The 24,362-nt window shown below is 54.7% G+C and overlaps 3 protein-coding genes across 10 annotated transcripts in view; 2 read left to right on the forward strand and 1 right to left on the reverse strand.

The window, feature by feature from the left end:
- Nucleotides 1-9,113, forward strand: part of SAMD4B (sterile alpha motif domain containing 4B) — a 37,090-nt gene extending 27,977 nt beyond the window's left edge. For 6 of the 7 annotated variants that reach the window (XM_033430974.2, XM_033430977.2, XM_049702729.1 and 3 more), the window contains 10 exons: nucleotides 386-625; nucleotides 1,198-1,307; nucleotides 1,467-1,553; nucleotides 2,291-2,633; nucleotides 3,742-3,827; nucleotides 4,328-4,446; nucleotides 5,032-5,230; nucleotides 5,420-5,543; nucleotides 7,332-7,415; nucleotides 7,626-9,113. In XM_033430974.2, the coding sequence (XP_033286865.1) occupies nucleotides 386-625; nucleotides 1,198-1,307; nucleotides 1,467-1,553; nucleotides 2,291-2,633; nucleotides 3,742-3,827; nucleotides 4,328-4,446; nucleotides 5,032-5,230; nucleotides 5,420-5,543; nucleotides 7,332-7,415; nucleotides 7,626-7,654 (1,421 nt within the window). In that variant the 3' untranslated portion in view covers nucleotides 7,655-9,113. Of the gene's footprint in view, nucleotides 1-385; nucleotides 626-1,197; nucleotides 1,308-1,466; nucleotides 1,554-2,290; nucleotides 2,634-3,741; nucleotides 3,828-4,327; nucleotides 4,447-5,031; nucleotides 5,231-5,419; nucleotides 5,544-7,331 lie in introns of all 7 variants that reach the window. The other variant, XM_049702730.1, reaches the window with a different exon arrangement.
- An 890-nt stretch (nucleotides 9,114-10,003) lies between these two features.
- PAF1 (PAF1 homolog, Paf1/RNA polymerase II complex component) lies at nucleotides 10,004-14,937 on the reverse strand. Of its 2 annotated transcripts, none has more exons than XM_033430979.2 (14): nucleotides 14,660-14,937; nucleotides 14,084-14,134; nucleotides 13,893-13,985; nucleotides 13,466-13,587; nucleotides 13,306-13,372; nucleotides 13,117-13,218; nucleotides 12,929-13,034; nucleotides 12,760-12,828; nucleotides 12,572-12,675; nucleotides 12,365-12,481; nucleotides 12,139-12,267; nucleotides 10,819-10,924; nucleotides 10,616-10,706; nucleotides 10,004-10,537 (listed from the first exon to the last, which is right to left on the reverse strand). In XM_033430979.2, exons 1-14 carry the CDS (start codon nucleotides 14,704-14,706, stop codon nucleotides 10,140-10,142), a joined length of 1,602 nt encoding a protein of 533 aa, XP_033286870.1. In that variant the 5' UTR covers nucleotides 14,707-14,937; the 3' UTR covers nucleotides 10,004-10,139. The 2 variants fall into 2 exon arrangements, with proteins under 2 accessions (XP_033286870.1, XP_012389017.1); XM_012533563.3 differs by having other exon boundaries at nucleotides 14,084-14,113; nucleotides 14,660-14,935.
- A 189-nt stretch (nucleotides 14,938-15,126) lies between these two features.
- MED29 (mediator complex subunit 29) lies at nucleotides 15,127-18,554 on the forward strand. Its single transcript, XM_012533564.3, has 4 exons — nucleotides 15,127-15,473; nucleotides 16,026-16,084; nucleotides 16,362-16,446; nucleotides 18,251-18,554. Exons 1-4 carry the CDS (start codon nucleotides 15,258-15,260, stop codon nucleotides 18,491-18,493), a joined length of 603 nt encoding a protein of 200 aa, XP_012389018.1. The 5' UTR covers nucleotides 15,127-15,257; the 3' UTR covers nucleotides 18,494-18,554.
- The last annotated feature ends 5,808 nt before the right edge of the window (nucleotides 18,555-24,362 follow it).

A 24,362-nucleotide genomic window follows, 5' to 3' on the forward strand; every position in this document is an offset into this window, starting at 1 on the left:
GACTGGGTCAGATTTGCATTTTTAAGAAGGATCAGTGTGGCTGTTGTGAGTTGATTAGACTGTAGGGGGCAAGGATGAAGGCAAGAAACCGGTGAGGAGGTTGTGACAGTAATTCCAGCTAGGGACGCCAGTGACTTGGCCCAGGGTGCTAGCAGAGGAAGTGGAGCGGTTCAGAGAGGTGGCTGAGAGCTTGCTGATGGATTGGGGGGTGGAGGAGTGAGGGAACCAGCAGTACCTGGTAGGTGGTTCCCCTCAGACCCCAGGGTCCCTTCCTCTTGTTGAATTCCAGGGCTGAGCTGCCGTCCATGGCACTGACCAGGGGGACACGGTCTCCTGTGGTCAGATCCCCAAGCCTGACCTCTTGCCTCTCTCCCCCTCTGGCCAGGTCTCCCCTGCCAAATCCACCCCAGCCCGCTGAAGCGCTCCATGTCGCTCATCCCCACGAGCCCCCAGGCCCCTGGTGAGTGGCCGAGTCCAGAGGAGCTTGGGGCCCGGGCTGCTTTCAACACGCCCGACCACGCACCCCTCTCGCCCCAGAGCAGCGTGGCCTCCTCTGGCAGCGAGCAGACGGAGGAGCAGGGCTCCAGCCGGAACACTTTTCAGGAGGACGGCAGTGGCATGAAAGGTACAATGTGGGAGAGTAACACTAGGACCCTCCTCAAGAGGCTTCCGCAGAACTTACAAGGACAGAAGAGAGCTTGTAGCTGCCACCCCACCTGTCCTGTCCCTCCCCACCCAATTCTTCCTCTCCCCCACTCCATCCCCGAGAAGGGGACAGGTCTGAGGAGAGTGGACAGGCCCTGCCCTTAGGGCTTAAGACTGGGCAGAGGGACCCCCACAGGTCCCAGTCTGATGGGGGAAAAGCCCCTGCCCTCAGGCACACCAGTCTGACAAGAAAGCCAGGACACAGAGGTAACTGATGGAATAGAGGTTCCAGGAATACTTTTAAAGACATCAGAGGTCATCCTAGTACACATCCAACCCAGCAACTCAGGAGGATCGGGTGTTCTGACCAGGGAAGGCCACCTGGAAGGGTCTGGCTGGACAGAAGAAGGTAGCTTATGGACCCTTGGCTTCTCCCTACCTCCTTCCAATTTTCTACAGCTTTTAAGGCTGCCTATGATGTATGCCTGGTCCTTCCCCACATCTGTCACAGGGCCAGATTCCTGATCTTAGGCCCTCCCTTCTTTTCCACAGATGTGCCCTCGTGGCTTAAGAGCCTCCGCTTGCACAAGTACGCGGCCCTCTTCTCACAGATGAGCTATGAGGAGATGATGACACTGACTGAGCAGCACTTGGAGTCTCAGGTAAAGCCGAGGGGACCATCGGGGCGGGGTTGGGGGCAGTACCATTTTGACATTACCCTTGCAGCCCAAGCCTCCTCTGCCTCTTTGGGCCTTGTTGGGGCACGTTCAGTACCTCAGCCTCCCATTTCCAGCTTCCTCTCCCCTTCTGCCCTACCGCAGAATGTCACCAAAGGTGCCCGCCACAAGATAGCCCTGAGCATCCAGAAGCTGCGCGAGAGGCAGAGTGTCCTCAAATCCCTGGAGAAGGTGAGGACCTGCTATCCCCATCCAAGGCCAACTGGCTACCCAGTGGTGCTAGTGGCTGAAGTCTCTGGGTCAGCCTTGTTGCCCATGTGGCCCCCACCTCGGGACCTCCCCAGCCCTAGGGAACCAGGGTCCAAGGACCAAGTGCAGGTCGGATCACAGGGTTCACTTGCTGTGGCTAAGCTAAGAGGCTCTCCTCCCTGTCTGTCCTGGCCTGTGTCTCCAGAATCCTGTTTGTTGACTCAGCCCCTCTCTTCCATTTCACTTTTCCATTTCTAGCAGCTCTTTCTGATAGAGCAGAATGTCTCCCCTGTGTGCATGATCTCTCTTTCCAGTTGGTTGTTTCTTATCCGCTCACTCTCCTTACACATCTGCCTTGATTTGCATCCCTTTTTCCCTTTCCCTGCCACTTACCTTCTGGTTTTTGCCCCCTTCGGTGTCTTAGTCCAGATCTCTGGGTCTGAATCTGGTTCCATCCTCGGTGGGACCCTGAGGCCCCACCGTCTAAGCTCCGTGGGACTCTACCTTGAGGGGGGAACAGGGACTGTGTACAAATGTGTGTGTTTGTGCATGTGTGTGTGTGTGTGTATGCTCTGGCAGTGCCCTTACCTGCCTTCTCTGTGTGCTGGAACCCAGGGTCCCACCAGCTCTCTGCAAGGACTGTTTGACCCCACATGTATAGTCATTCTACGTAGCTCTGGGGGTTGGCATGTGACCCAGGCTGTGTCTTCCCCACTCAGGATGTGCTGGAAGGCGGGAATCTGCGAAACGCTCTGCAGGAGCTGCAGCAGATCATCATCACCCCCATCAAGGCCTACAGTGTCCTTCAGGCCACTGTGGCTGCCGCCACCGCCACCACCTCTACTGCCAAGGACGGGGGCCGGGGGGAGCCGCCGCTGCCAGGTGCGGAGCCTCCCCTGGCTCACCCTGGCACAGACAAGGGCAGTGAGGCCAAGGACCCTCCAGCTGCAGAGGGCTACCCCCCTCCACCAGCTCCAGCTCCCACTGATGGCAGTGAGCCAGCCCCGGCTCCCGTCGCTGATGGAGACATCCCCAGTCAGTTTACACGGGTGATGGGCAAAGGTGAGACCACCCAGGGCCCAGCAGGAAATTCTGGGGCAGGGTGCCAAGTGAACCCAGGCATCAAAGGTCAAATCCAGTTTAAATGATGGAAGCAAAACTTTTCAAAGCACTCTGGGGTTTAGAGCACTACAGAGAGTGGCTAAGACTGAGATGACAGGGCCCCTGCCCTCAGGTGCATCCAGGCTGATGGTGGGAGACAGCCCTTACCCTCAAAGTGTCTCCAGCCTGAGCAGAAGATGGGACGTTGTGTCAGTGGAAACTGCATACAGTAAGGCGTGAACAGATAAGGCGAATCCGTTGGTTCTTTCAGAGGGGACTGAAGTCCACAGGATGGGTATGGTGAAGCTCTTAATGGGCTCGCCTTTTCCTAAGGCAGCACAGTGTAGGCAACTTTACACTTGGGTTTAAGTTGTTTCTTTTTTTTTTAATAAGTTTGTTTTCTTTTTTATATATATAAATTTATTTATTTATTTACTTTTGGCTGCATTGGGTCTTCATTGCTGCGCACAGGCTTTCTCTAGTTGTGGCGAGCGGTGGCTACTCTTCCATTTCGGTGTGCGGGCTTCTCGTTACAGTGGCTTCTCTTGTTGCAGAGCACGGGCTCTAGGTGCGCGGGCTCCAGTAGTGGCGCGTGGGCTCTAGAGCGCAGGCTCGGTAGTTGTGGCTCACGGGCTTAGTTGCTCCGTGGCCTGTGGGATTTTCCCGGACCAGGGCTCGAACCCGTGTCCCCTGCATTGGCAGGCGGGTTCTTAACTACTGCACCACCAGGGAAGTCCCAGGTCTAAGTTCTTTTAGCTGAGTGGCCTGGGACAAGTGACTCAACCTCTCTGAGCCTCAGGCTAAAAATGCCTACATTGATGAGACTGTTGCAAGACTTAAAAAGGAGAAAAGGTATCATTTACTTCACATCTGCTTTATGCCAGGCACTATGCTGGGCACTTTATATATCCTCGTGATAAGCCAGGTACAGTGCTTGGCACATAGCTAGTACTCATCCAGCATGAGTTTCCTGACCCACCTTCTGTGCCACCCAGCTGGGCCAGGGAAGCTGGAACATGGCAGAGGGCATGCTGGTAGCTAACCTCCTGCCCTCTCCCATGTCCCCAAGTGTGCACCCAGCTGCTGGTGTCCCGACCAGACGAGGAGAACATCACCAGTTACCTCCAGCTCATCGAAAAGTGCCTGACTCATGAGGTGAGGCCTTCTCTAGGGGTCCCAAGAAGGGAAAGGCTGCCCCATCACTCTCAGGACCAACATTCCTTATATAACCAATAGGGCCCTGCCTGACTGGCACGTGCCCACCTCTCCAGCCCTCATCCTTCCCAGTGTTGGGTTCAGTGGATGCCCCTGAGCACTCATTCTTAGAGCCTTAGTACATAATCCTCTGGGGAGTAAGTCCCCCTCCCGTCTGCTGGCCCCTCAGATCTCAGTTGATACGTCTGTATCTCAGGGATGCCTTGACCAGCCCCTCATAACATCAGGTTTCTTGTGCCTCCTGTGCTTCTCCCTCACAGCATTTATCACTTATGAATGCATGTGTATCTTCTCCCCAACTAAACTGTAAGCTCCGTGAGCACAGGTTACCTCTGTGTCCCAGCTTTGACCAGCACAGGCAGTTGATAAATATTTGAGCAAATGGATGGAAGGCAAATGTGAAAGAAGCACACACACCCCTTTCACCCCCCTAATTCTAGGCTTTCACGGAAACGCAGAAGAAACGGCTGCTGTCCTGGAAACAGCAAGTGCTGAAGCTCCTCCGGACCTTCCCGCGCAAAGCCGCACTAGAGATGCAGAACTACCGGCAGCAGAAAGGGTAGGCGGGCGGCCAGGGCACAGGGACTTCCCTCCCTAGGCCCTCGTTGGTTGACAGGTAGTGCCTAGAGGGGTGATTGCATTCTGGGCTGGGAATCCTGTTATACTCATTCAGTAACTGGGTGTCTTTATGTAAGTCACCCAGTGAGGACTTTGCCATAAGAAAATCAGGTGGTCCCTGATTTTCCATTAGAATAGAGTGCTGAGCTGGCAAGACCAGCACATGTCCCCATAGCTGGCCCCTTGCCTGTCCCTTGTTCTCCTCACCTGTGTGCAGAGGACTCTGAAGTCCCTTCTCACTCCAAACAAACAGCAGAAATATTGTGCTTGAGAATTGAAGTTAGGAGAACTACTTTGAGTGGACTTGAGGAAACCTTCGTACACTCCCCGTCTCCATCCTGGGAGTACCCTTGGGGCAGGAGGAGACAATGTACAGAGCAGGGCCTTGGACAGGGAATCCCTGCTCAGAGCAGATCTGTGTTCTGTCTACCCATGGGGGCTGCCGGGGGGCGGGGGCGGTGAGGAAGAGGTGAACAGATGGGCCCCATCCACCTAAACTGACACCCTGCCTTCTGCTCTCTCACAGCTGGGCATTCGGCTCCAACTCACTCCCCATAGCTGGCTCTGTGGGGATGGGGGTGGCCCGGCGGACCCAGCGGCAGTTCCCAATGCCTCCCCGGGCCCTTCCGCCTGGCAGAATGGGCCTTCTGAGCCCCTCGGGCATTGGGGGCATCTCCCCTCGACATGCCCTCACCAGCCCCAGCCTTGGGGGCCAGGGCCGACAGGTGAGCCAGCTGGAAGCAAAGGACCTGGCACTTCTGGGGTTGGGGTGGTGGTGCCTGAGATATGTGTCCATATCTCTGTGTCTGGGCCCAGTGTAGAGGGGAGGGGACGACTCTGCCAGCTCCACCACTTCTGGGTCTGGGCCTCTTCCCCGCTCACCCACTGCTTTCTCTCTCCCATGCCACATGCAGAACCTGTGGTTCGCCAACCCTGGAGGCAGCAACAGCATGCCCAGCCAGAGCCGCAGCTCTGTGCAACGGACCCACTCGCTCCCGGTCCACTCGTCCCCCCAGGCCATTCTCATGTTCCCTCCAGGTACAGTGCCCACCCTTACGACGCGGCCTCAACAGCATGCTTAGCTGGCCTTTCTTTTCTCTTCTGGGTCTTGTACACACTATCCCTTGCATGTGTTCTGTCTCTCTGTCTTTCTGTCTTTCTCCCCCTCCCTGTCATCTTCTCTCACTCCTCATTCCCACCCCCCCCAATCTCTATCTCTCTCCCTCCCTGTGTCATAATCTTACTGTTCATACTGGTCTCTGTCCCCATCTTCTTCGAGAATCATTAAGTACTCAGTTTGGAAGGGTGGAGGGGATGAGACAGTCACAGCAGCCAGGTGTCTATAGAAGGGAGTCCTGCCTATCAGTCCACTGGCATTCTTTCAGGAGCCAGTTGACCAAGCAGGAACCAGTAGACTTCAGCTCTTGGAATGGGTTCTACACTAAAGGGTGGAAGGTCTGTCTTCCCCTCTGCTCACAGATCAGCCTAGAGATGGGAGATTAGAATGAGGGCAAAGTGGGCAAAAGGGAGGTTAGAGAAGCGCTAGCCCTGCCTTGCTCAGTAAGTCAGGGGTGATTCCCTATGCCAGGCCTGCTGCTGGGCACTGAGGCTGCAGAAGCAGATAAGGCTGGTTTGGAAAGGGCTGCCTCTAGAGAGAGCTTAGATTTGCCTGTAACCCTAAACTCTTCATGTCACAAATAGCCAAATCAGTAGGGATTCTTTATGAGATTATGCGAACTGCCATCTGTGGGAGGCAGGAGACCCCATTTGTCCCATTCATCCTAGCACAGGGCTTGGCACATGGTAGGCATCTGTAAATGATATTAAATGACTGGGTGGATGAATTACAGGAGTAAAAACTGAGAACAGTTCTTTTCACCAGTATGCCGTGTGCTAGACTGTGTCAGACAGCTTTTCTGCACTGTTGAATGAAATCCTCCCAACTGCACATGTGAAGGCACTGATATTATTTTCATCTTATTAGTCATGAATCTGAGTCTCAGGTGATTTGCCCAAGGTCAAAAATTTTTTTTATTAAGGAGAGACAGTTAGATGGTCTGACATGGCTCATGGGTTCAGAGGGGAGGTCGTGAGAGGTGAGGCTGGAGCGCGAAAGAGCAGGGTCTTCTAAACCTAGGTAGAAAGCTTAGAGTTCCTCTAGAAGCAGTGAGGAGCCCAGGAAGGGTTTTAAGCAGTGGGTGGTGTCAGGTCTGCCCAGGGACCTGGTGGGCTCTTGCCCAGGTTCCAGAACAGGAGGCCCTTTGAGAGACTATGAAGACCAGCCCCCATGGCTGCTGTCCAGATTTGCCGTGCCTGCTAGGCCTTCCCCAACAGCGTCCTGACAGAGGAGCAAGTCCAGGTGGGAGGGAACGGCTCTAATTAAGCTTCCGCACCAAGTACAGAGCAAGTCATCAGTCAGGGAGCACGGGGCTGCCCAGTGCTCAGGGCAGATGCCCTCACTGTGCCCAAGGGAACGTGTAGTGTGTCCAAAATAGTCGTGGCCTCCAAGCAGCTCCCCCAGCTTTACATTACTTCCTGTCAGCCTTTCTCTGTGTTGCCAAGCCTCTGCCCTTGCCATCATCACCTCTGCCTGCTTAGTGGCACTCCCAGGCCTGTCTGTCCTTCAACTCTGCCCAGTCATACCTTCCATCCAAGTGTGTGCATGTGTTACATTGTCTGTGTCTCTGTCTCTTGCCTTTACTTTCCCTTCCTCCCTTTCCCTCTCGTCCCCCTCAGCCTCTGCCTCATGCCAGCCTTTGTCTTCATGACTCTACCTTTCACCCCAGTCCAGTTCTTACTGCTTCCATTCTCCTGTCTCCCACCCAGACTGCCCGGTCCCTGGGCCTGACCTGGAGATCAATCCCACTCTGGAGTCTCTGTGTCTGAGCATGACAGAACACGCCTTGGGTGGTGAGCATTTCCTCTTTCCCTGACCCAGCTCCCACCTACCCACCAGCGTCTCCACCTCTGAACTGAGCAACTCAGAGTCATCCTGAGGGGTCCCCAGGGGAGGCCGGACTCCAGGGAGGGCCCGACTGGGATGACAGGCTACCTGAGCACCTTTTCTTGGGCCTCCCGCCAGCTCCTGACCTTCCTCCCTTCCTCCCTTTCTTACCACAGATGGGACAGACAAAACCTCCACCATCTGACGGGACCCACAGCCCAGCGCACCCATAGGCTCCCCGGGCGGCGGGCGGGGGCCAACCCCCAACGGGCTTCTCCGCGACAGCGAGAGGGTGGGCTGGCTCAGCTATACATTCTAATATTTTTCTACTCTCTCACCCTTTTAACTTTTGTTTAACATTGGCACACGCCTTGCTCACTCCCAGGCCCGTCGAGGGATCTCTGCTGAGGCCCAGGGAGGTAGGGGGCAGCCAGGATAAAGGGGGCAGGGACTGGCCAGCCTGCCTGCCCCCTCCTTCCCTCCTTCATCCCCCACCTGGCCCCGTCCCACCCCTGCCTCCTCCAGACTGCCGGCCACCTGCCCCTCCCAAGGAAACAGTCTCCCCCAGAGACTCACTGACCCACTATCTTGTGGGGCCTGCTCAGAACCATCTGACATTTGGGGAGAGATGAGTGAGGTAGATAATCTGCTCTCCTGAACGTTATTTGAGAGGAGCTGAGGAGATAAAGGCGGGTGAGGAGCGTGTCTGTCTTGGCGCGCTCTCTGTCTCTCTCTCTCCCTCCCCCCGCCCCTCACCTCCTTGCCGCCTTCTTCTCCTTCCCCATTCCCATCATTCCCCAAGGACAGGAGCCACTCTCCTCTCCCTCACCTCCTTTTGCCCTGTTTATCAGAGGTTCTCTGCAATTAATTTCTTAGGCCTATTTAAGATACATATTTATATAGTTCTTAACGGTTTTTCTCTCTGATCATTCCCTCTCATTTTTAGAACCCCCAGGCCTCTCTCTGAGCCAAGAAAGTGGCAGGGGGAGCCTGAATTTTACGAGGGGAGAGGGCAGAGCCCTCTCCTCCAGACCCCTCTAGCCCTTCCCCACTTGCCCCCAGCCCTGGCTCCCCAGATGCAGAGGTTGAAGGCTGGGAGCCAGGGCAGCCAGTGAGGTCAGGAAGTCTGTTGCCTTAACGTCTCCTTCCCCCACCGAAACAAATCCTTCTCCACTCCCAGGTCTGGTTGCTGAAAGACTTGGGGGTAAGGAATAAGGGAAAGGGGATGGTTTTTGGTTTCTTTCCCCACCCCCATCCCCTTTTCTTTCACCCTTATCCCACCCCCACCCCCCATTCTGTCATGACCTCACTTAAGTGGAACACTATATCATAAGCCAGAGATTCGTCCCAGTCCCAGAGTCATACAGACCCTCTGATCCCTGTTCCTCCTGAGGGGTTGTGCTGGGGCCCAGGTGGAGGGAGGGGATTTGGGGGTTCAGGCTGTAGGGAAGCCAGGGTCCTCTATTCCAACCCCTTGTCCCCCTCAACCGGCCCCCGCCATTGGGACATTCTCAAGCTTTTCACACCGAAAAGGAAAAAATGTTATTTTTAGATACATTTTATGAATAACTTTTGTTATGAATATGGCTGGTAACCATTGTGTATGTTATTAAAGATACAAAATGTTGGGAAAAAAAAAAACCAAAAAAAAAAAAATTTTAAAACCACCACCCTCCCTGCACTCACCCATTCCCCAGACCTTCTTGCCTCTGCTCTCCTGGTCTGGACCTCCCTCAACTCTGAGCCCAGGGAGAGGGAGGAAGCCAGGGGGTGGGGTGGCCCTGGGGACCTGCTCTAGGTCCCCACCTCCTCTCCCAGTGCCGGGCTGGGTAGGGTGTCAGGTTTATTTATGTACCTCTTGCACACTCATCAACCTATGCAAGTCCCCCACCCCGGCCCCTCCATGTTTCTGTGCCTTTGCTCATTCCCCTCCAACTCCCAGGGCTTCTCCAATCCTCTTCTAGCCCGGGGAAGTGGGATGGACAGGGGCCACCTCGTTTTGGAATCAGCAGGGTGTTCCTCTTAGAGACCCTCACCTCTTCCCAGCCAGTCCTGTCTTGTTCACTACCCATAAGGGTGAGCTGGGTCTTCCTGGCCCTGGGAGGCGGTGAGGGACACCCCCATACACAGAGGGAGGCAAGAGTTGCCCCCCTCCCCCCACCTGTCAGCAGAGTGTGCAGGACGCAGGCGGCCCCACTCTGATGGGCAGGACCCTGATCCACTCCCGACCCTCCCCAGCCCCTCCACCATGATTTCACTCTCCCTTCTATTCCCAGCCCCACCGGCAGAATCAGCTTTGAGTAACTGTACAGTTTTTCTCGCTGTTGGAGAAGACTTATTTGTTGGAGTTTCACTTGTTTAATGGTCTGGGCTTATTTTGGAAAAAAAAAAAAAAACAAACAAACAAAAAGGATTCTGACCTTTGTTATGCTACATTTCATGAAAAACCTGGTGGCCCTGCCTTTGTGGCCTTTGCTTCTGTGCCTTAAGCACCAGGGGTGCGGGGGTGGGGGTGGGGGGCAGGAGAATGAGACCATGGTGCCTGGAGGGTAAGTAAAGAGAAGTTGGCTTTATTAACAGCAGAGGTTTGGAGGAGAGGGAAACAAAGCAAAAGGCTCACAAAGAGACCACTTGAAAAGTGCCTTCCTGCACGAAATAACTATCCGCATCAGCCCTGAAGGCCCTGGGACTCAGTCACTGTCACTTTCAGCTTCACTGGAATCAGAAGCTGCGGCTTCACTGCCATCCTCCTGAGCAGAATGCTCGCTGCCACTGGGGAAGGGGCTGGCGCTCCGGCTCCGCTGGCCACCCCCATCGCTGCCACTGTCTGAATCATTGTCACTGCCGTGGGCCCGTCCTCTGTCCTCATCATCAGAGTCAGCGTCGTCCTCCGAATCAGCATCACTGCCGAAGATCTCCTCTTTGTCCCTGGCAGCCCGGGCCTCATCCTCACTGCTTTCATCCTCACCGCTGCCACTCTTGTCACTCGCCTCGTCCCTGTCACCCTCCTCCCGTTCACTCTCACTGCCTGAGCGCTCATCCTCGCTGCCTTCCTTCTCACTGCTGCTGCCCTTCTCTCGTTCCTCATCTGTGAAGGAGCAAGAAACAGTAAGACCCAGTTCCCCACCCTCCCAGGGCTCCCAGAGTTTGACCTGTCCAGCTTTACCTGAGCCCCCAGCTTCTTTCTCTTCCGTCTCCATTTCCTCCTCTTCTTCCTCCTCGGGTTCGTGGTTCTCCAGCTGGGCCTTCCGTGCCTCCTGGAAGCAGCAGGGTTGAGGGGAAGGGGAGGGTGTTCTATCTGGTTCCTGCCCCACTCCTCACGAACTACCACCCTCCCCATGGGTGCCCTGGGTCAGTGGTGCTTGTTACCTGGGCTTCTAGTTCCTTCTCATTCATGTCCCGGTGTTTGACCACAAGCAGGGCATTGGTACCCGACTGAACCCCAGCCTTGGCTCGGCGCTTACTCAGGCGGACCCTGCGGTGGTGGAGTTGGGGGAGGGGTGTGTGAGATTCAGTTAAGGACCCCCGTGGGCAATCTGGTCTAATATGGTTCTTAACCATCCTTACTCATCTATGCTTAGCCTAGAGCAGACCAGAATAAATACAGACTGAATAAAGGAGACTAAACTTGGGGGTAAGGGACGGGCGGCATGACAGCCATCAGGATAGCAGTTTGGTTGCCCTACACTTTATATGTGTGTATATGTATGCCCTGTACACATACACATAAACGTATAAAGAAAGAGACTTTAATGTGAACTAGATACCAACACTTTAAAAGAACATAATCTGGATTTCTGGCTTTTGGAAAATAAGATTGTGTGACCCCCACCCCAGGCCTTTGTTGCCTCGCTGCCACCCCCCACCCCCACCCCAAGCATAGCGGTAGATGGGTTGCTGTGCTGGGTCACAGTGCCCCTTGGAGGTTGCCAAGAGCTCCAGGTCATCCAGCCCCCAGCAGCCCACTGTGCCTTTTAGATTTTGTGTGTGTGTGTGTGTGCAGTATGCGGGCCTCTCACTGTTGTGGCCTCTCCCATTGCGGAGCACAGGCTCCGGATGCGCAGGCTCAGCGGCCATGGCTCACGGGCCCAGCTGCTCCGCAGCATGTGGGATCTTCCCGGACTGGGGCACGAACCCACGTCCCCTGCATCGGCAGGCGGACTTTCAACCACTGTGCCACCAGGGAAGCCCCCTTTTAGATTTTTTTGCCTTAATGGGATCAGAATTTGGATCTCTCCTTTAAATAGAAACTCCAGGTCACACTTTCCCAACCTTACACCAAGGGTCCCAACACAGCAGTAAACTTTTAACCATCAGGGAAGTCTGGGGGGTCATGTTTTTTGAACTTGGGTATCTAGCGCTTCATTTAAAACATTCATGCTAATTTTATGTATTACTCCATACTTTAGCTATGTTTACTCTTACACGAAGTCTCTTATTAGTATCGGTAAACTTGGTAGTCCTACTCTACATAAAAGCTCTAAATACCTCCAGTGTTAAGTAAAGATTTTTTCTGGGTTCTTGTGTTAGAACCAGGTCCAGCCCACATGCATGAACAGGCTTCTGCTCTTACAAATGCACATGGCAAATCTTTAGGTATAAATGACCTCCAAGGTGGCTCTTGCATACCCCAGGGTACTGAAGTACAAGCCCAGGCTAATCTGAGTGAGGTAGGACTGTGCTGAGTACCTGGTCTCCAACTCATTGTAGTAAACCCCATCACCCTCTCGGAAGATGAAGAAGTAGTTCTCTTCGTAGCCCTTGCTAGCCTTGTTCTTCACATTCCAGTTGTACTCCCGAGCAATCTTGTAGTCGTACCTGAGGATAAAGGGGATAGGGTCAGCCCCATTTCTTCCCTGTGAGGGAGAAAAGGAGACACTTCTCAATACCCAAAACCTAACCCCAACCCACGCACACGTCATCTGGTGCATAATCCATCTCCTCTTCCTGGTCCCGTTTTCGTTTCTTCAGTGTTTCTTCCACAGGCAGGAAGTAAGCCACAAATTGGTTCCCTTCCTCATCCATCATGCCCCTGGTTGGGGGAAGAGGAGGAGCAGTTAAGAGTGAGTGAGGAGAAAGAGACAATAAGAAGCAGGCCAAGGTGGACAGCAGGGCCACTTACCTGATCATGGCCTGAGACATCATCTCCAATGCAGCTGCACCACTTGTGTCCTTGGGGGCAGGGTCTGAATCAAAGATTACCTGAGCGCAAGGGTTGATCCACATCTGGGAGATGGAGGGCACTGGAGTTAGACTGGGACAGGCAGAGATGGCAGGCTATCCCTCTCTGCCCCCTGCCCTGGATCTGACCTTAAAATCTGGAAAGACAGGCATGACCTCCACTGGTGTCACTCGGGGCTTGCTGTAATGCTGGGAGATCTGGCAGAGGCAAAAACAGGGTGAGAAGGAGTACAAAGTGCTCTGGAACCACACCTCTGTCTGCCCCACCCCCACCCCCTCATCCCAGTGCCTCAATTACGGATTTCTGGGCATCCTCAAAAGTCTTCTCAATAGCTGTGATCTGGCTATCCCTGTCTTTGTATATTTCTTCCTCAGTGAACTGCTGCTTCACAGAAACCCCAATCCTAGGGAGGAAGAAAAAGGCCTTTAGAGGCCACTGGATATACCTGAATGCTCCACCTTCCCTCCCTACCCACCACAACTTACTTAACCTCAGGCTTCTCATTGGAAATGCCATAACGATTGAACTCGGTGGAGATGTACTCTGTCTTCCGCATCCATGGCACCACCTTTGCATGCTGCTGGGATCTGGGGCAGGAGAATCGGGCACCTCAGGACCCCACTACCTTCCTCCCATCAGAGCCAGTCCTGAGTCCCCACTCAGCACCCCCTCACCTCTTGGAGCTGGTAGGGGCCTGAATCTCCTCTTCCAAAAGCTTCTCATCAGCTGGATCTAGGAGTACTAGAAGAGAGCAAGGTGAGAGAAGGACTATGACCGAGGACCACAGCCAGCCCTCGCTAGCCTAGGGGAGGCCCTCCCTGTCTCCCAACACACCATTGGGGTCGATGCGGTATGTATCAGGGTTGATGAGGTCAATGGTAACTCCCAGGTCTGGCTCAGTCAGGAGATCATGTTTGTGCTGTTTCTCCAAGGAAGTCGCTTTGTACTGGACGAACCTGGGTGGGGAAACATGCCCATTATGGTTGCCTAATTCCAGGCTTATCCCTCACATCCCTGCTTCCCAGAGGCTAAGCTCCTCCAGGAAGGAACTCAGAACGAAATGTCCCCCATGTTGGAGTCAGCAGGCGAGCAGCACTCGAAGAGACTTGGACACTGCTTCTTTACTTAAATATTTACGGGGCACCTACTATTATGTGCTAGCTACTGTTGTATGCCTGAACAGTCAACAAGAGCAGTCCTTGCCCTCAAGGAACTCATATTCTAAGTGAGGCGTTTCCCTAACCCCCATGCGCAGTCTCACCTGTTCTGGTCGAAGGGATAGGTGATGAACTTGGGGTCGAAGGGGATGTCAGGGAGGCTGTTGCAGTACTTGACTCGGCAGACCACTCCAGACCTGGGAACACAGTGGCTCAAAACCCAGCCCCTGATGCCCCACCTCTGTTCGCAACCCTCATTGGCCCACCCGTCCTAAGAAAACACAGTGGAGCTCACCTCTCAGGCAGAGTCCGGTGAGAATTGGGCCTGGTGGGTAAAAGAGAGACACTGACAAAAGATGGAAAGAAAGAGATTGACAGAGCAAAGGGGGTTTTTCCAAGCTTTTAAAAGGGAAGGAGAGAGTGACAAACGCTAATTCCTCTTGGAAGGGGTGTCCCAAGTGCTCTGAGAGAGTCACGTATTCCTTTCAGTGTCCCTAAAGGCTTTAATGAATGAAGCCAAGTGCTCAATCCCTTTTGAAGGAGATGTGTTCAAGTACTTTAATAAAAGTCACATGCTCAATTGTTTTTGGGAAAAGGGGTCTCCAAACGTTTGACTGGAAGAATAAAAACTCAATCCCTTCTGGGTAAAGTCCCCAAGAGCTTAATTCCAGAACTCCACGGCAGGGAAAGAGGGGGGCAACACGCCTTCTGAGACCCGCCCCCGTGAGCGGGTGAGCGCTCCGTGACGTCACGGGCTGACCTGGGGGTGCTGGTGAGGTTGTAGGCTGACAACTGGGCTCGACCCTCCCACCTCGCCGATGCCTACCCAAACGTAAAGAAAAACAGTACAGTCAGGCGCCGTATTGCCTACCTGTGGCCATCCTCGCGCTGGGCCTGGGTCTGGATAGTAGGCGCCATGGCGACGACGCGAGATAAGTCCTAACAAGAGCCTCAAAAAGCCACGGTAAAAGGCGTGCCGACTTCGGCGCACGCCCAGTCCGAGGCAGGGCTCGGGTGGACACCGCTCTCCTCAGGGATAGGGTCGGAGTGAGGTGGGCTGGTGAGAAGAGTTCCAGCAACACTGGAGTACTACGTAGTACTCAGGTAAACCCGCAAACAACGCCAGGGACTGACTCACAGCTCCAGAACACCAACTGCCGCCAATGCTCTGAGGACCGCAGGTCGCTTCAGGCGGCGACGCCTTCTGGGAAATAGAGTCTGATTGGAACCACACCCGGATTGGCGAGCGTCTGGGCAAAGGGCGGAGCGAGGCAATGTGATTGGTGAATCGGTATCTCAGTCTAGACGTCGGATTTGAGAGTCGAGTTGGAGGGTGGGTTCTTTCCCCCCATTGGTTAAATTCTCTGGGAGGCGGAGCTAACCTGCAAACGGGGCCTAGAGACCAAGACGCTAAAAAGAAACCGGGAAGACGCGCTTCTGACGCACTTCCCGCCCGCGAAGCGAGAAAGATGGCTGCCTCCCAGCAGCAGGCTTCCGCAGCTTCCTCTGCCGCTAGTGTGTCAGGTCCGGGTTCGGCCGGTGGCTCGGGTCCCCAGCAGCAGCCACAACCACCAACACAGCTTGTGGGACCTGCCCAGAGCGGGCTTTTGCAGCAACAGCAACAGGACTTCGATCCTGTGCAGCGCTATAAGATGCTCATCCCGCAGCTGAAGGAAAGTCTGCAGGTGATTGGTCGGGAGATTTGGCTCTCTGACACCACGGGGGCGGGCGGAGGGACTGTTTAGTCAGGGAGAGAGCAAAAGGAGCGTTAGGCAGGGGAGAGGGATGAGACTTGATCTTCTTCGTGAGGCCAAAGCGAAGCTCTGTGGATTGACAGTGTGAGGTGGGATCAGGGCGAATTATGAGCTTGAGACTGACTGGAATTCGAGGGGGAGGGAATTTAAAGGAGAAACTTAGCTCTGGTCGTTAAAGCCTGAGGAAAGGACTGGCCTGTACAGAGACTGACCGTGACTGGTGGGTGAGGGAGGACTCTAAGGTATGTCCGGGAGGGTATTGGCGAGAACCCCAGGTGAGAACGGGCCTCTGGGAAAATACAGGTGGTTATTGCTATAGAGGAATGGAAGCTGGAGTTACTCTGGAGTGACAGGAGGGTAAGTGCCAAGTGAAGAGGAGGCCTGAGATTGGGTGTATCTTAAGGAAGAGTGTAGATCTACCAAAAGTGTCACCTCTTCTCTTTCTCCATCTGCTGCACCTCTTTTTTTTTTTCTTTAAACTAGACCTTGATGAAGGTTGCAGCCCAGAACTTGATTCAGAACACTAACATTGACAATGGACAGTGAGTACTCCTCTTTCTCCAGGCTGTCCTAACTCCATCCTAGTCTTAGAAACTCATCCCCCTTGCACCACACCCACCCCACTTTTCTCTTATTTTCAAGCCTGGCTCCCTAGCGCCTGACCTTGCCCTTTTTGCCCCTTCTTCTATTAACTGTCCCCTAGGCCCTGCCTCGGGTCTCCTGGGCCTATACCTGGTTTTCTGATGGATACTTGGTTGGGTAGTCACTTAGTCCCAGAGATTGGAAATACATTCCGCACCTTCTTCTCCCGGACTGTAGGAAGAGCAGCGATGGACCCATTCAGCGCTTTGACAAGTGTCTGGAGGAGTTCTACGCACTCTGTGACCAGCTAGAGCTCTGCCTGGTAAGGGGTCTCCTAGCCACCGGGTGACCACAACCCTGCCTCAGTTCCTGGTGCTTCAGGAACCTTCATTCAGTCAGTCGACACACGCTCACTGAGCACCTCCTGCGGCCCAGACCTGTGCTGATGCTGCAACTGATGCTGGGGGCACAATATTGCCCAATCCTTGCCCTCACAGAGCTTCCAGTTCAGTGGGGTGACAAATATATCCTCAAACACTGACAGCTCAGAGTAGTCAGGGCTCTGATGGGAAAAGCTCAGGCCATGGAGGGCTCTGAAGGGGGAAGCATAGACAGAAGGCTCAGGGCTGGAGTCGTGGAGGCACAGGCAGAGGGGGCAGGATTAAAATGAGGGAAGCTCAGGGGGCTGTGGAAGTCCAGAGAAGGCACCTGACCCTGCCTAGGGCAGGTTTAGGGAGGAAGTGGCTCAGGGTAGACTACTAGTGGAGAGCACATCTGAGCGGAGGCTGGAACAAAAATGGAAGAAGGGCAGGAGTTGAGAGGAGGGCAAGTGTCTCAGAGCACAGCCTTTGGAGTCAGACGGACCACCAATCTCTACCTCTGAGCCTTGGGTTCCTCCTTTGGAAAATGGATTTTTGGGAAGGACTCAGCAAGATCTTGCATATAAAGCACTTAACCTGGTACTGGACACATGGCAAACGTTTCCTGTAGTATCCTCATTGTCATCATTATTTTGAACTGGACTTTGAAGGAAAAGTTAGTCTGAGGAGCCTCGTAGTGGCAGAAAGGTATTCCAGCCAGACGGAACAGCTTCTGCTTTAAGTTCCCTTTAGGAACATCATGAAATTCAGTCTGGCTGAGGTGTGCTAGGCGTTGGTGCTTGTTGCATTTTGAATATAGCCTGGAGGGTGCTGGGGAGCCATGGAGGGTTTCAAGCAGGGAAGGACATGGACCCATTTGCTTTTTTAGGAATATGCCTCTCTGGCTGCCACATGAGGGATGGGTGCAAGGGGCTGAGAGTGGAGGCTGGGAGCCCATGGCAGGATTCAGGAGGGCCAGGTTCCACCAGAGCAGGGTCCTGAGGAAGTGGGAAAGGGCAGGTGGGAGAGATACTCAGAAGGCTTTGTGCACAGGGCCATGGGACTGACGGGCTGGGGGAGGAGCCTCCAAGATGAGGCCCGGGGCTCTAGTTGGAATGGTAGGGCCGTCCCTGAGACAGGGACCCAGGAAGGAGAGTGGTTTGGGGGGCAGAGTATGGGAACTCTGGAATTTTAGGGGAGGCTGGGTGCACAGAAGTGGTGTCATCAGTACAGAGGTCAGAACAGTAGTGTGTGTGAGTGAGACAACTCCTAGAGGGCATGAGAATGAGAGGAGAAGAAGGGATACGGGAATTACCACATTTAAGGCTTAGATAGATTAAAAAGCATCTAGAAGGACCAGCCAGAGAAGTAGGAGGAAAACCAGGAGGAGCAGGTGCCGCCAGAGAAGCTAGTGCCAATGCCAAGCCTAGGGTCAGGACAGTCACAACAATAGTAGTTGACATTCATCAACTAGCACTTAAGTTAACTTGCCAGGACCTGTGCCTGTGTCTCTTGCACGCTGCTCTCACCATTCTCACCTTATTAGATAGTAGAAGTAGTTATTAAGCCCATTTTCCAAAGGAGGAAACAGACGCAGAGAGGAGCAGCCGCATGCCTGAGGTCACCCAGCGAGTGGCAGGGCCAGGCTCTGACCCCAAGACCCCAGGATTCCAGAGGCTAAAAAGGCTACCCCAGGCTGGCCCTTGGGGTGGGGTTGGCAGTACCCGGAGTGAAGGCTGATGCCACACCTTGCCTGCCTGCCCACAGCGCCTGGCCCATGAGTGCCTGTCACAGAGTTGCGACAGTGCCAAGCACTCTCCAACACTGGTGCCCACAGCCACCAAGCCCGACGCCGTCCAGCCTGACAGCCTGCCCTATCCGCAGTACCTGGCGGTCATCAAAGCCCAGATTGCCTGTGCCAAGGACATTCACACTGCCCTGCTGGACTGCGCCAACAAGGTCACAGGCAAGACGCCTGCACCGCCTACGGGCCCAGGGGGCGCCCTGTGAGCTGGCAGGGCTGGGAGCAGGGCTGGCAGTGGAGGAGGGAATGAAGAGTGGCCTCAAAGCAGCTGTGTCTCTGACTTTTTTTCCTGCCTGCGCACTGCGGCTGGCGCCAGCAGGGGGCAGCAGAGGCCAGCAGGGAGCGCCCAGGGCGGGGCCTGGCCTCTGCGGGCTGCCTTCTCTCTTCCCTGGCTGAGGGTGGACTTTGGATTGTGCCTGTTGGTGACCTCTTCCAGGGGCTCTCCCCCAACCTGGCCTGGCTCTGGAACCCTGACTGGGTCCCTCTCCCTCAGTCCTTCCTTGATTCTGTCCCAGTTTGGGGGTGGTCTCTGTCCTGCTCCTTTTTCCAGCTGTTCCTCTGAGCGTCTTGTGTCATCCGATCTCTTTGTCCCCATCTCCCTGTCTCTGACCATCTCTCTCCCAGTGCCCCTTTGCTGTCTTCTGCCCCCAGCTCCTAACTGGGACTCTGTGCAGGGGGCCAGAATGGAAGCCAGAACCCCTGGCTTACCTGGGGCTAGAAGGAGCTTCATTTCCAGGGACCACAGTCACATCCAGGGATCCCCAGCACCTCCCATGTCAGCTCAACCCCCAGTCTGTTTGACCCAGGAAAGAGGAAGTGGAGGGGTCTAGGCCCTGACCTCAGCACGCCCGATCGGGGAGCAACCCAGCCCGCCACCCCCGGTACCCGGGGTCTGCGTCAGCAGCACTCAAACGAGGGGCGTTGTGCAATCTGCGGTGAAGCCTGGCGCAGTTGGATGCCTGGGTCCCTGTATTTTTAGCCCCAAAGGAGAAGTGAAAAGGCCCCAGCAGGGGTGAATCATCAGTCCTGAGGAAGAAGACAGGCGCCTGGGCCCCAGCTCCGGGAAGCAGACCTTGGGGAGGGGGCTTCAGGGAGGGAGTGCCCCACCAGGCTTCCCCATGGCCTTCAGGCCTGGGCAAGTACAGGGCGGAGCTACCAGCCCAGGCCCAGCTGGTGGGTGTGAAAGGCTCAAGTGACTCAGCCTGGTTGGGGGACTGACCCACCCAAAACCTTCTGTACCCTGGTTCCCATGGCACCGCCCAGAGGCCTCCCGTCCTGGACTGCACATCTGTGAGGAAAACCCGGGACCATGGAGACCTGCAATTCACCCAGAGCCTGCAACTGTGTGTGTGTGTGTGTGTGTGTGTGTGTGTGTGTGTGTACACACATCCCAGAAGTTCCTTCCCTTTCTCCCTGACCTTCCTTGAAGTGCCAGGCACATAGGGCCAAGCTCCAGGCAGGGCAGCAGAACTCTTGGACACTAGCTGAAGCTGCGGCCCATAGGTAGAATTTCTTCTGAAAGGAAGCCACAGCTCTGCCCATTTATCTGACTGAATCAGCCCCCACCCCGCCATGTGACTCCCCAGATCTTCTAGGATAACCTACTTAAAGTCAACTGATTATAGACTTTAATCACATCTACAAAATACGTTCACAGCATCATCTAGACTAGTTTGATTAAATAACTGGGGACTGTAGCCTAGCCAAGTTGACACATAAAACTGACCATCATAACCTTGTCCTTGTCAATATGACACCCATACACATCTCCTTAACCATACGTAAGGTCCAAATAAATACAAAAACAAAGTTATATTTCCACCTAACATGATGCAATTACCTGAGTACAGCACACTTTCCTCAGAAGAGCCCAGTGGCTTCCAGCCTGTGGGCACACACCACATACTGGTAGAGATGTGTCAGTGCACAGGCCCACACACACAGAATGAAGGACAGCTGGCCCTGTGAGGCAGCATCAACACAACATCACACACAGATGGGGGCATGACATCCCAGCAGCCCTGACATGGGGCCCAGCAGTGCTTAAAACCATACCCAGGGAGACTGCGGAGACACCTGGTGGGCAGTGAGATGATGGACGCACAGTTCACACAGCCACACGGTGGAAATTGTGCACCCGAAAGTGGAATTCATTCAACACACGTTTGCCGAGCATCTATTTTGGGCCAAGCCCTATACAGTGTGAACCAAAGATCCCTGCCTTGCTGGAGCTGATATTTTAGTGACAGTTAAGTGTGATAAAGTAAAACACAGTATGTCAGGTAATGAGAAATTCCAAGAAGGAAAATAAAGCAGAGAAGTGAGATCAGAAGTGGAGAGAGATAATAGGAGGAAAAGAAAAGTATTTGGGAATAAGTAACACAAGATTTGCATATGGGGGCTTCCCTGGTGGCACAGTGGTTGAGAGTCCGCCTGCCGATGCAGGGGACACAAGTTTGTGCCCTGGTCCGGGAAGATCCTACATGCTGCGGAGCGGCTGGGCCCATGAGCCATGGCCACTGGGCCTGCACGTCCAGAGCCCGTGCTCCGCGACGGGAGAGGCCACAACAGTGCGAGGCCCGTGTACCGCAAAAAAAAAAAAAAGATTTGCATATGGAGAATTATGTTACTTTATTGGAAAACATGAAAGTTTGAGAGTTTAGGTTGGGTAGTGGTTCACGTGTATTAATGTGATCTGTAAATAGATGTTACATCTATTTATTATTTGTTAAATAGATGACAAGGTTATTTTTAAACCTGTTAAAGTCCTTGACCCAGGTCATGAAGGCCTCACTGAGAAGGTAGTATTGGAGTGAACTTGAAGGAAAGGGAATAAGTTGTGGACATTCCAGGGAGAGGAAACAGTAAGTGCAGAGGCCCTGCCTGAGGAATAATGTGGAAGCCTGGGCCACGGTGAAGAGGCAGGGATAGGAGAGGACCTTAGTGAAGGTTCTTAGTGGATTATTAAACCCAGAGGGAGACTGTACAGCCTCGTGCACAACCACCCACTCCAGGGAAGCATGCATATGAGATGCACAGCCACACAGGGCAAAACAGACCATGGCAAAACACAGGCGCACATGACACCCCTCTTCCCTAGCAGAGAATGGCATAACCCACCATCCTACCATCATGGTGTCCCTGGCGTCTCCATCCTGGGGGCAGTCCCACAAACAGACTCAAGGAACAATCCAACTATGTGAATATACAAACAACCCTCTAACCACCCCTTAACCCGCTATCTCCTACCCCATCTCAGACTTTGCCCATCACAGGCTGACTCAGCCCTGCCCTCAGCTCAACATTATCAAAAGCAGCGGAGGCTGGATTTAGATAATGCTTCTCAGGTTCGAGTGTGCGTGCGTGTTTTCCTCTGCTCTGCTCACGGAGGCCTGTGTGAACCGCAGGAGTGGGCCAGCTGCCCTCCCCATCATGTGCGCTTGTAGACGTCAGGAACCAAAGTTCAGTTTCACTGCCCTGTGACTGAGCCACAGAGGAACTGTTTCCAGACACTGGCCTCCTGGTGTTTTCAGCTACACCCCGAGGACACAGACACAGGAACACTATTCACACACCTGATGATCACACACACAGTCAGCTGCAGGCGCCCTGCACACAGCCACAGCTGCCTGCAGCCACGCACATGCTCCCACACACCCTCAGCTCCCAAGCTGTGTGCTCACAGAGCCTCATCACACCTGAGGACACAGACAGCGACTCTCGCCAGCCTCCCTCAAAGAGTTACAATCACTCAGTCACTACAGATCCCAAGGTGTTTCAGAGCTACACACAGATGTGCAGGGAGGTATGTAAGTCACACGTTCTCACGGATGCCACCTCAAAGACACAGCTGAGTACACACTCCCTCCCCCATAGATGGTGAGAGTAAATACAGTCTGGTCAGAAACGCGCAGGCATAGGCGGTTTCCCGCATTTATTCTCACAGCCATACGTTCCAGGTGGGTTGTAAGGACACAGCGTTGACACAGGAAAGTGGGCGCACTTGTGTCCCACACCTAATTGCCCAATTGCACATCCAGGCGCGCCAGGGCAGCCCCACCTCGCACCTACACCGCACACGCGGTCCACACGCCGCAGGGCCCGCGCAGCCGCGCGCACTGCCAGCCCGCGTCGGCCGCACCCGCTCCCTCCCAGTCAATCACGCCTGGGGCGCACAAGGCACACGTGCCGGCGCGTACACTGTCCCCAGCTCGCCCGCGCACTCTGGCCGGCTCTCACACCCCCGCGTTTCCCGTCCCCGCTTGTTTTTCTGGAAACTGCTCAACGTTCCCCTCCCCCTAGGCCGGAAGCGCTCGCCGTATTTTTAGCCTCTCTGGTTTCCGCCCCTTTCCCCCTCGGTCTGCCCGCCCAGGACCTGCCCCCTTGCGCCCCACGGGGGACCCCGGCCGTCCCCTTCCCCACCGTCATTCCAGAGGGGATTCCCGGCCTTAGCCGGTGCCACGGATTTTCCCGCTGGCTACGTGGGGAGCGGGGCGGAGCCCTGCCCTGAACTTCCTCCTGGGCTGGGACGCCTGAGGCCTGGATGGGAGGGGAGGGGGGTGAGGGGGGGGGTGAGGGGGGATGGGAGCCAGACTCCTAAACCTTTGGGAGAGGGGCCTCGGGGCTCGGACTCCTGCGTTTGAGATCGAGGGTAGCTGCGGGCCTGGACTCCTGGGTCTGGTGAAGGAAGGGGCTGGGGGCCGGGTCTCCTGGGTCTGAGCGAGGAGGTGGCTTGGAAACCCGGACTCCTAGATCTGAGCAAGGAGGGGCGGAGGCCCGGGCTCTTAGGACCCCCGCCCCCGTCAGTGTTTCCAGGGGTGGTCTGTTCTTCATCGCGCAAAGCCCCCTCTAGCCTCTTCGAGAGTCGCCCAGTCCGAAGCGTCCTGGCTCTCGGGCCGATGACTCAGCAGTTGGGAGAGGGCAGGGGGTCTGCTTGACTCAGGGATGGGAAATGCTCCCTGTCTCCAGGGAATCGAAACTGGTATCCCTCCTCCAGGATCGCGGCCAGAGCCGAGCCGGACACCGGGGACCCCAGGGTGCCTCCCACCTCTCGTTTTACCGCCGCCTTAGTCCCACTAGCCGCACAGGGATTTGGAGCCCAGCCGGGTGGCGGGTGCCAGGCACCTCCCCTTTCCCCCTTTTCCCGTAGCCCTCGAGCGTCTGTTTACAGGCGACAGAAGCCCTGGTTACAGAGAGGAACCCTGGCATCCAGGCCTAGCCTCCTCGTCACGGCTTCCAGGAAGCCCCCCTCCCTCGCCCCGTGCGAGTGAGTCACAGGCTAGAGTGAGGCTGCAACCGTGCCAGAGCCGCCCGCAGCCGCCCAGCTCACGAGACCGGCCGGGAAGGCCCCTCGGCCCCAGAAAGCGCCGCACCAGGGATTCCCCCGTGCTCTGTCGGACGAGCAAGTCGGCGTGTCTAGCAGAATCTCCCCACCTCAATACAAGCCCGCAGCCTGCAGTCGCAACCTGCAAGAATGAACTTTCCACCATTATAACTGCACTCCGTGTCAGCGGTTTATTTCTACCCCCGTGTTTTCACTCAGGGCAGCCAGCTAGCTCATCGAGACCCAGTTTAAAAATTAGTTTTTTCTCCATATCTTAAGAGAGCATCACTCAGTGCAACCCCTTGACAATAAAAGACTTGCCAATAAGGGGAGTGATTTCTGCACATTTAGAGTTTTCTCAAGGTACATCCCTTTATTAGAGACCCATCCGACCATCAGTTGGGGATGACCCATTTCTGCCATTCAAGACAGCTTTCCATCAAGGAAACCCGCCACCATAATAAAGATCTCCCCCTTTCCAATCTTGAGTTTTCTCTGAGCACAAACTCTTAACATAATTTAAGGCCCTGGTATTAGGCTGCTGCCATTTACTAAAGGAGGATAACTTGGCCTCTCTCTGCCAGGGTTTCCTGGTGTGTAAAATAGGCATAACAATACCTCTTTGAGTTAACGTGTGTAAATACAGCACTTTCATGCAACAGTGCCTAGCCCAGAGGAAGCGATCAGAAGTGCCATTATCTGCGTGAGGGTGAGAAGACACAGAGGAATTGGGAAATTGGGAAAGGAGGCCC

Source organism: Orcinus orca, chromosome 20 (genome assembly GCF_937001465.1).
Source record: "Orcinus orca chromosome 20, mOrcOrc1.1, whole genome shotgun sequence".
NCBI classification, from domain to species: Eukaryota; Metazoa; Chordata; class Mammalia; order Artiodactyla; family Delphinidae; genus Orcinus; species Orcinus orca.

Excerpts from the sequence above, each read along its gene's own strand:
- MED29 (XM_012533564.3), top strand. The coding sequence starts at position 15,258 with ATGGCTGCCTCCCAGCAGCAGGCTTCCGCAGCTTCCTCTGCCGCTAGT. Across the intron at positions 15,474-16,025 it reads AGCTGAAGGAAAGTCTGCAG|ACCTTGATGAAGGTTGCAGC; the intron begins GTGATTGGTCGG and ends TCTTTAAACTAG. Across the intron at positions 16,085-16,361 it reads ACTAACATTGACAATGGACA|GAAGAGCAGCGATGGACCCA; the intron begins GTGAGTACTCCT and ends CCCGGACTGTAG.
- PAF1 (XM_033430979.2), bottom strand. The coding sequence starts at position 14,706 with ATGGCGCCTACTATCCAGACCCAGGCCCAGCGCGAGGATGGCCACAG. Across the intron at positions 13,219-13,305 it reads GCCCCTACCAGCTCCAAGAG|ATCCCAGCAGCATGCAAAGG; the intron begins GTGAGGGGGTGC and ends CTCCTGCCCCAG. Across the intron at positions 12,268-12,364 it reads GATTATGCACCAGATGACGT|GTACGACTACAAGATTGCTC; the intron begins GTGCGTGGGTTG and ends CTTTATCCTCAG.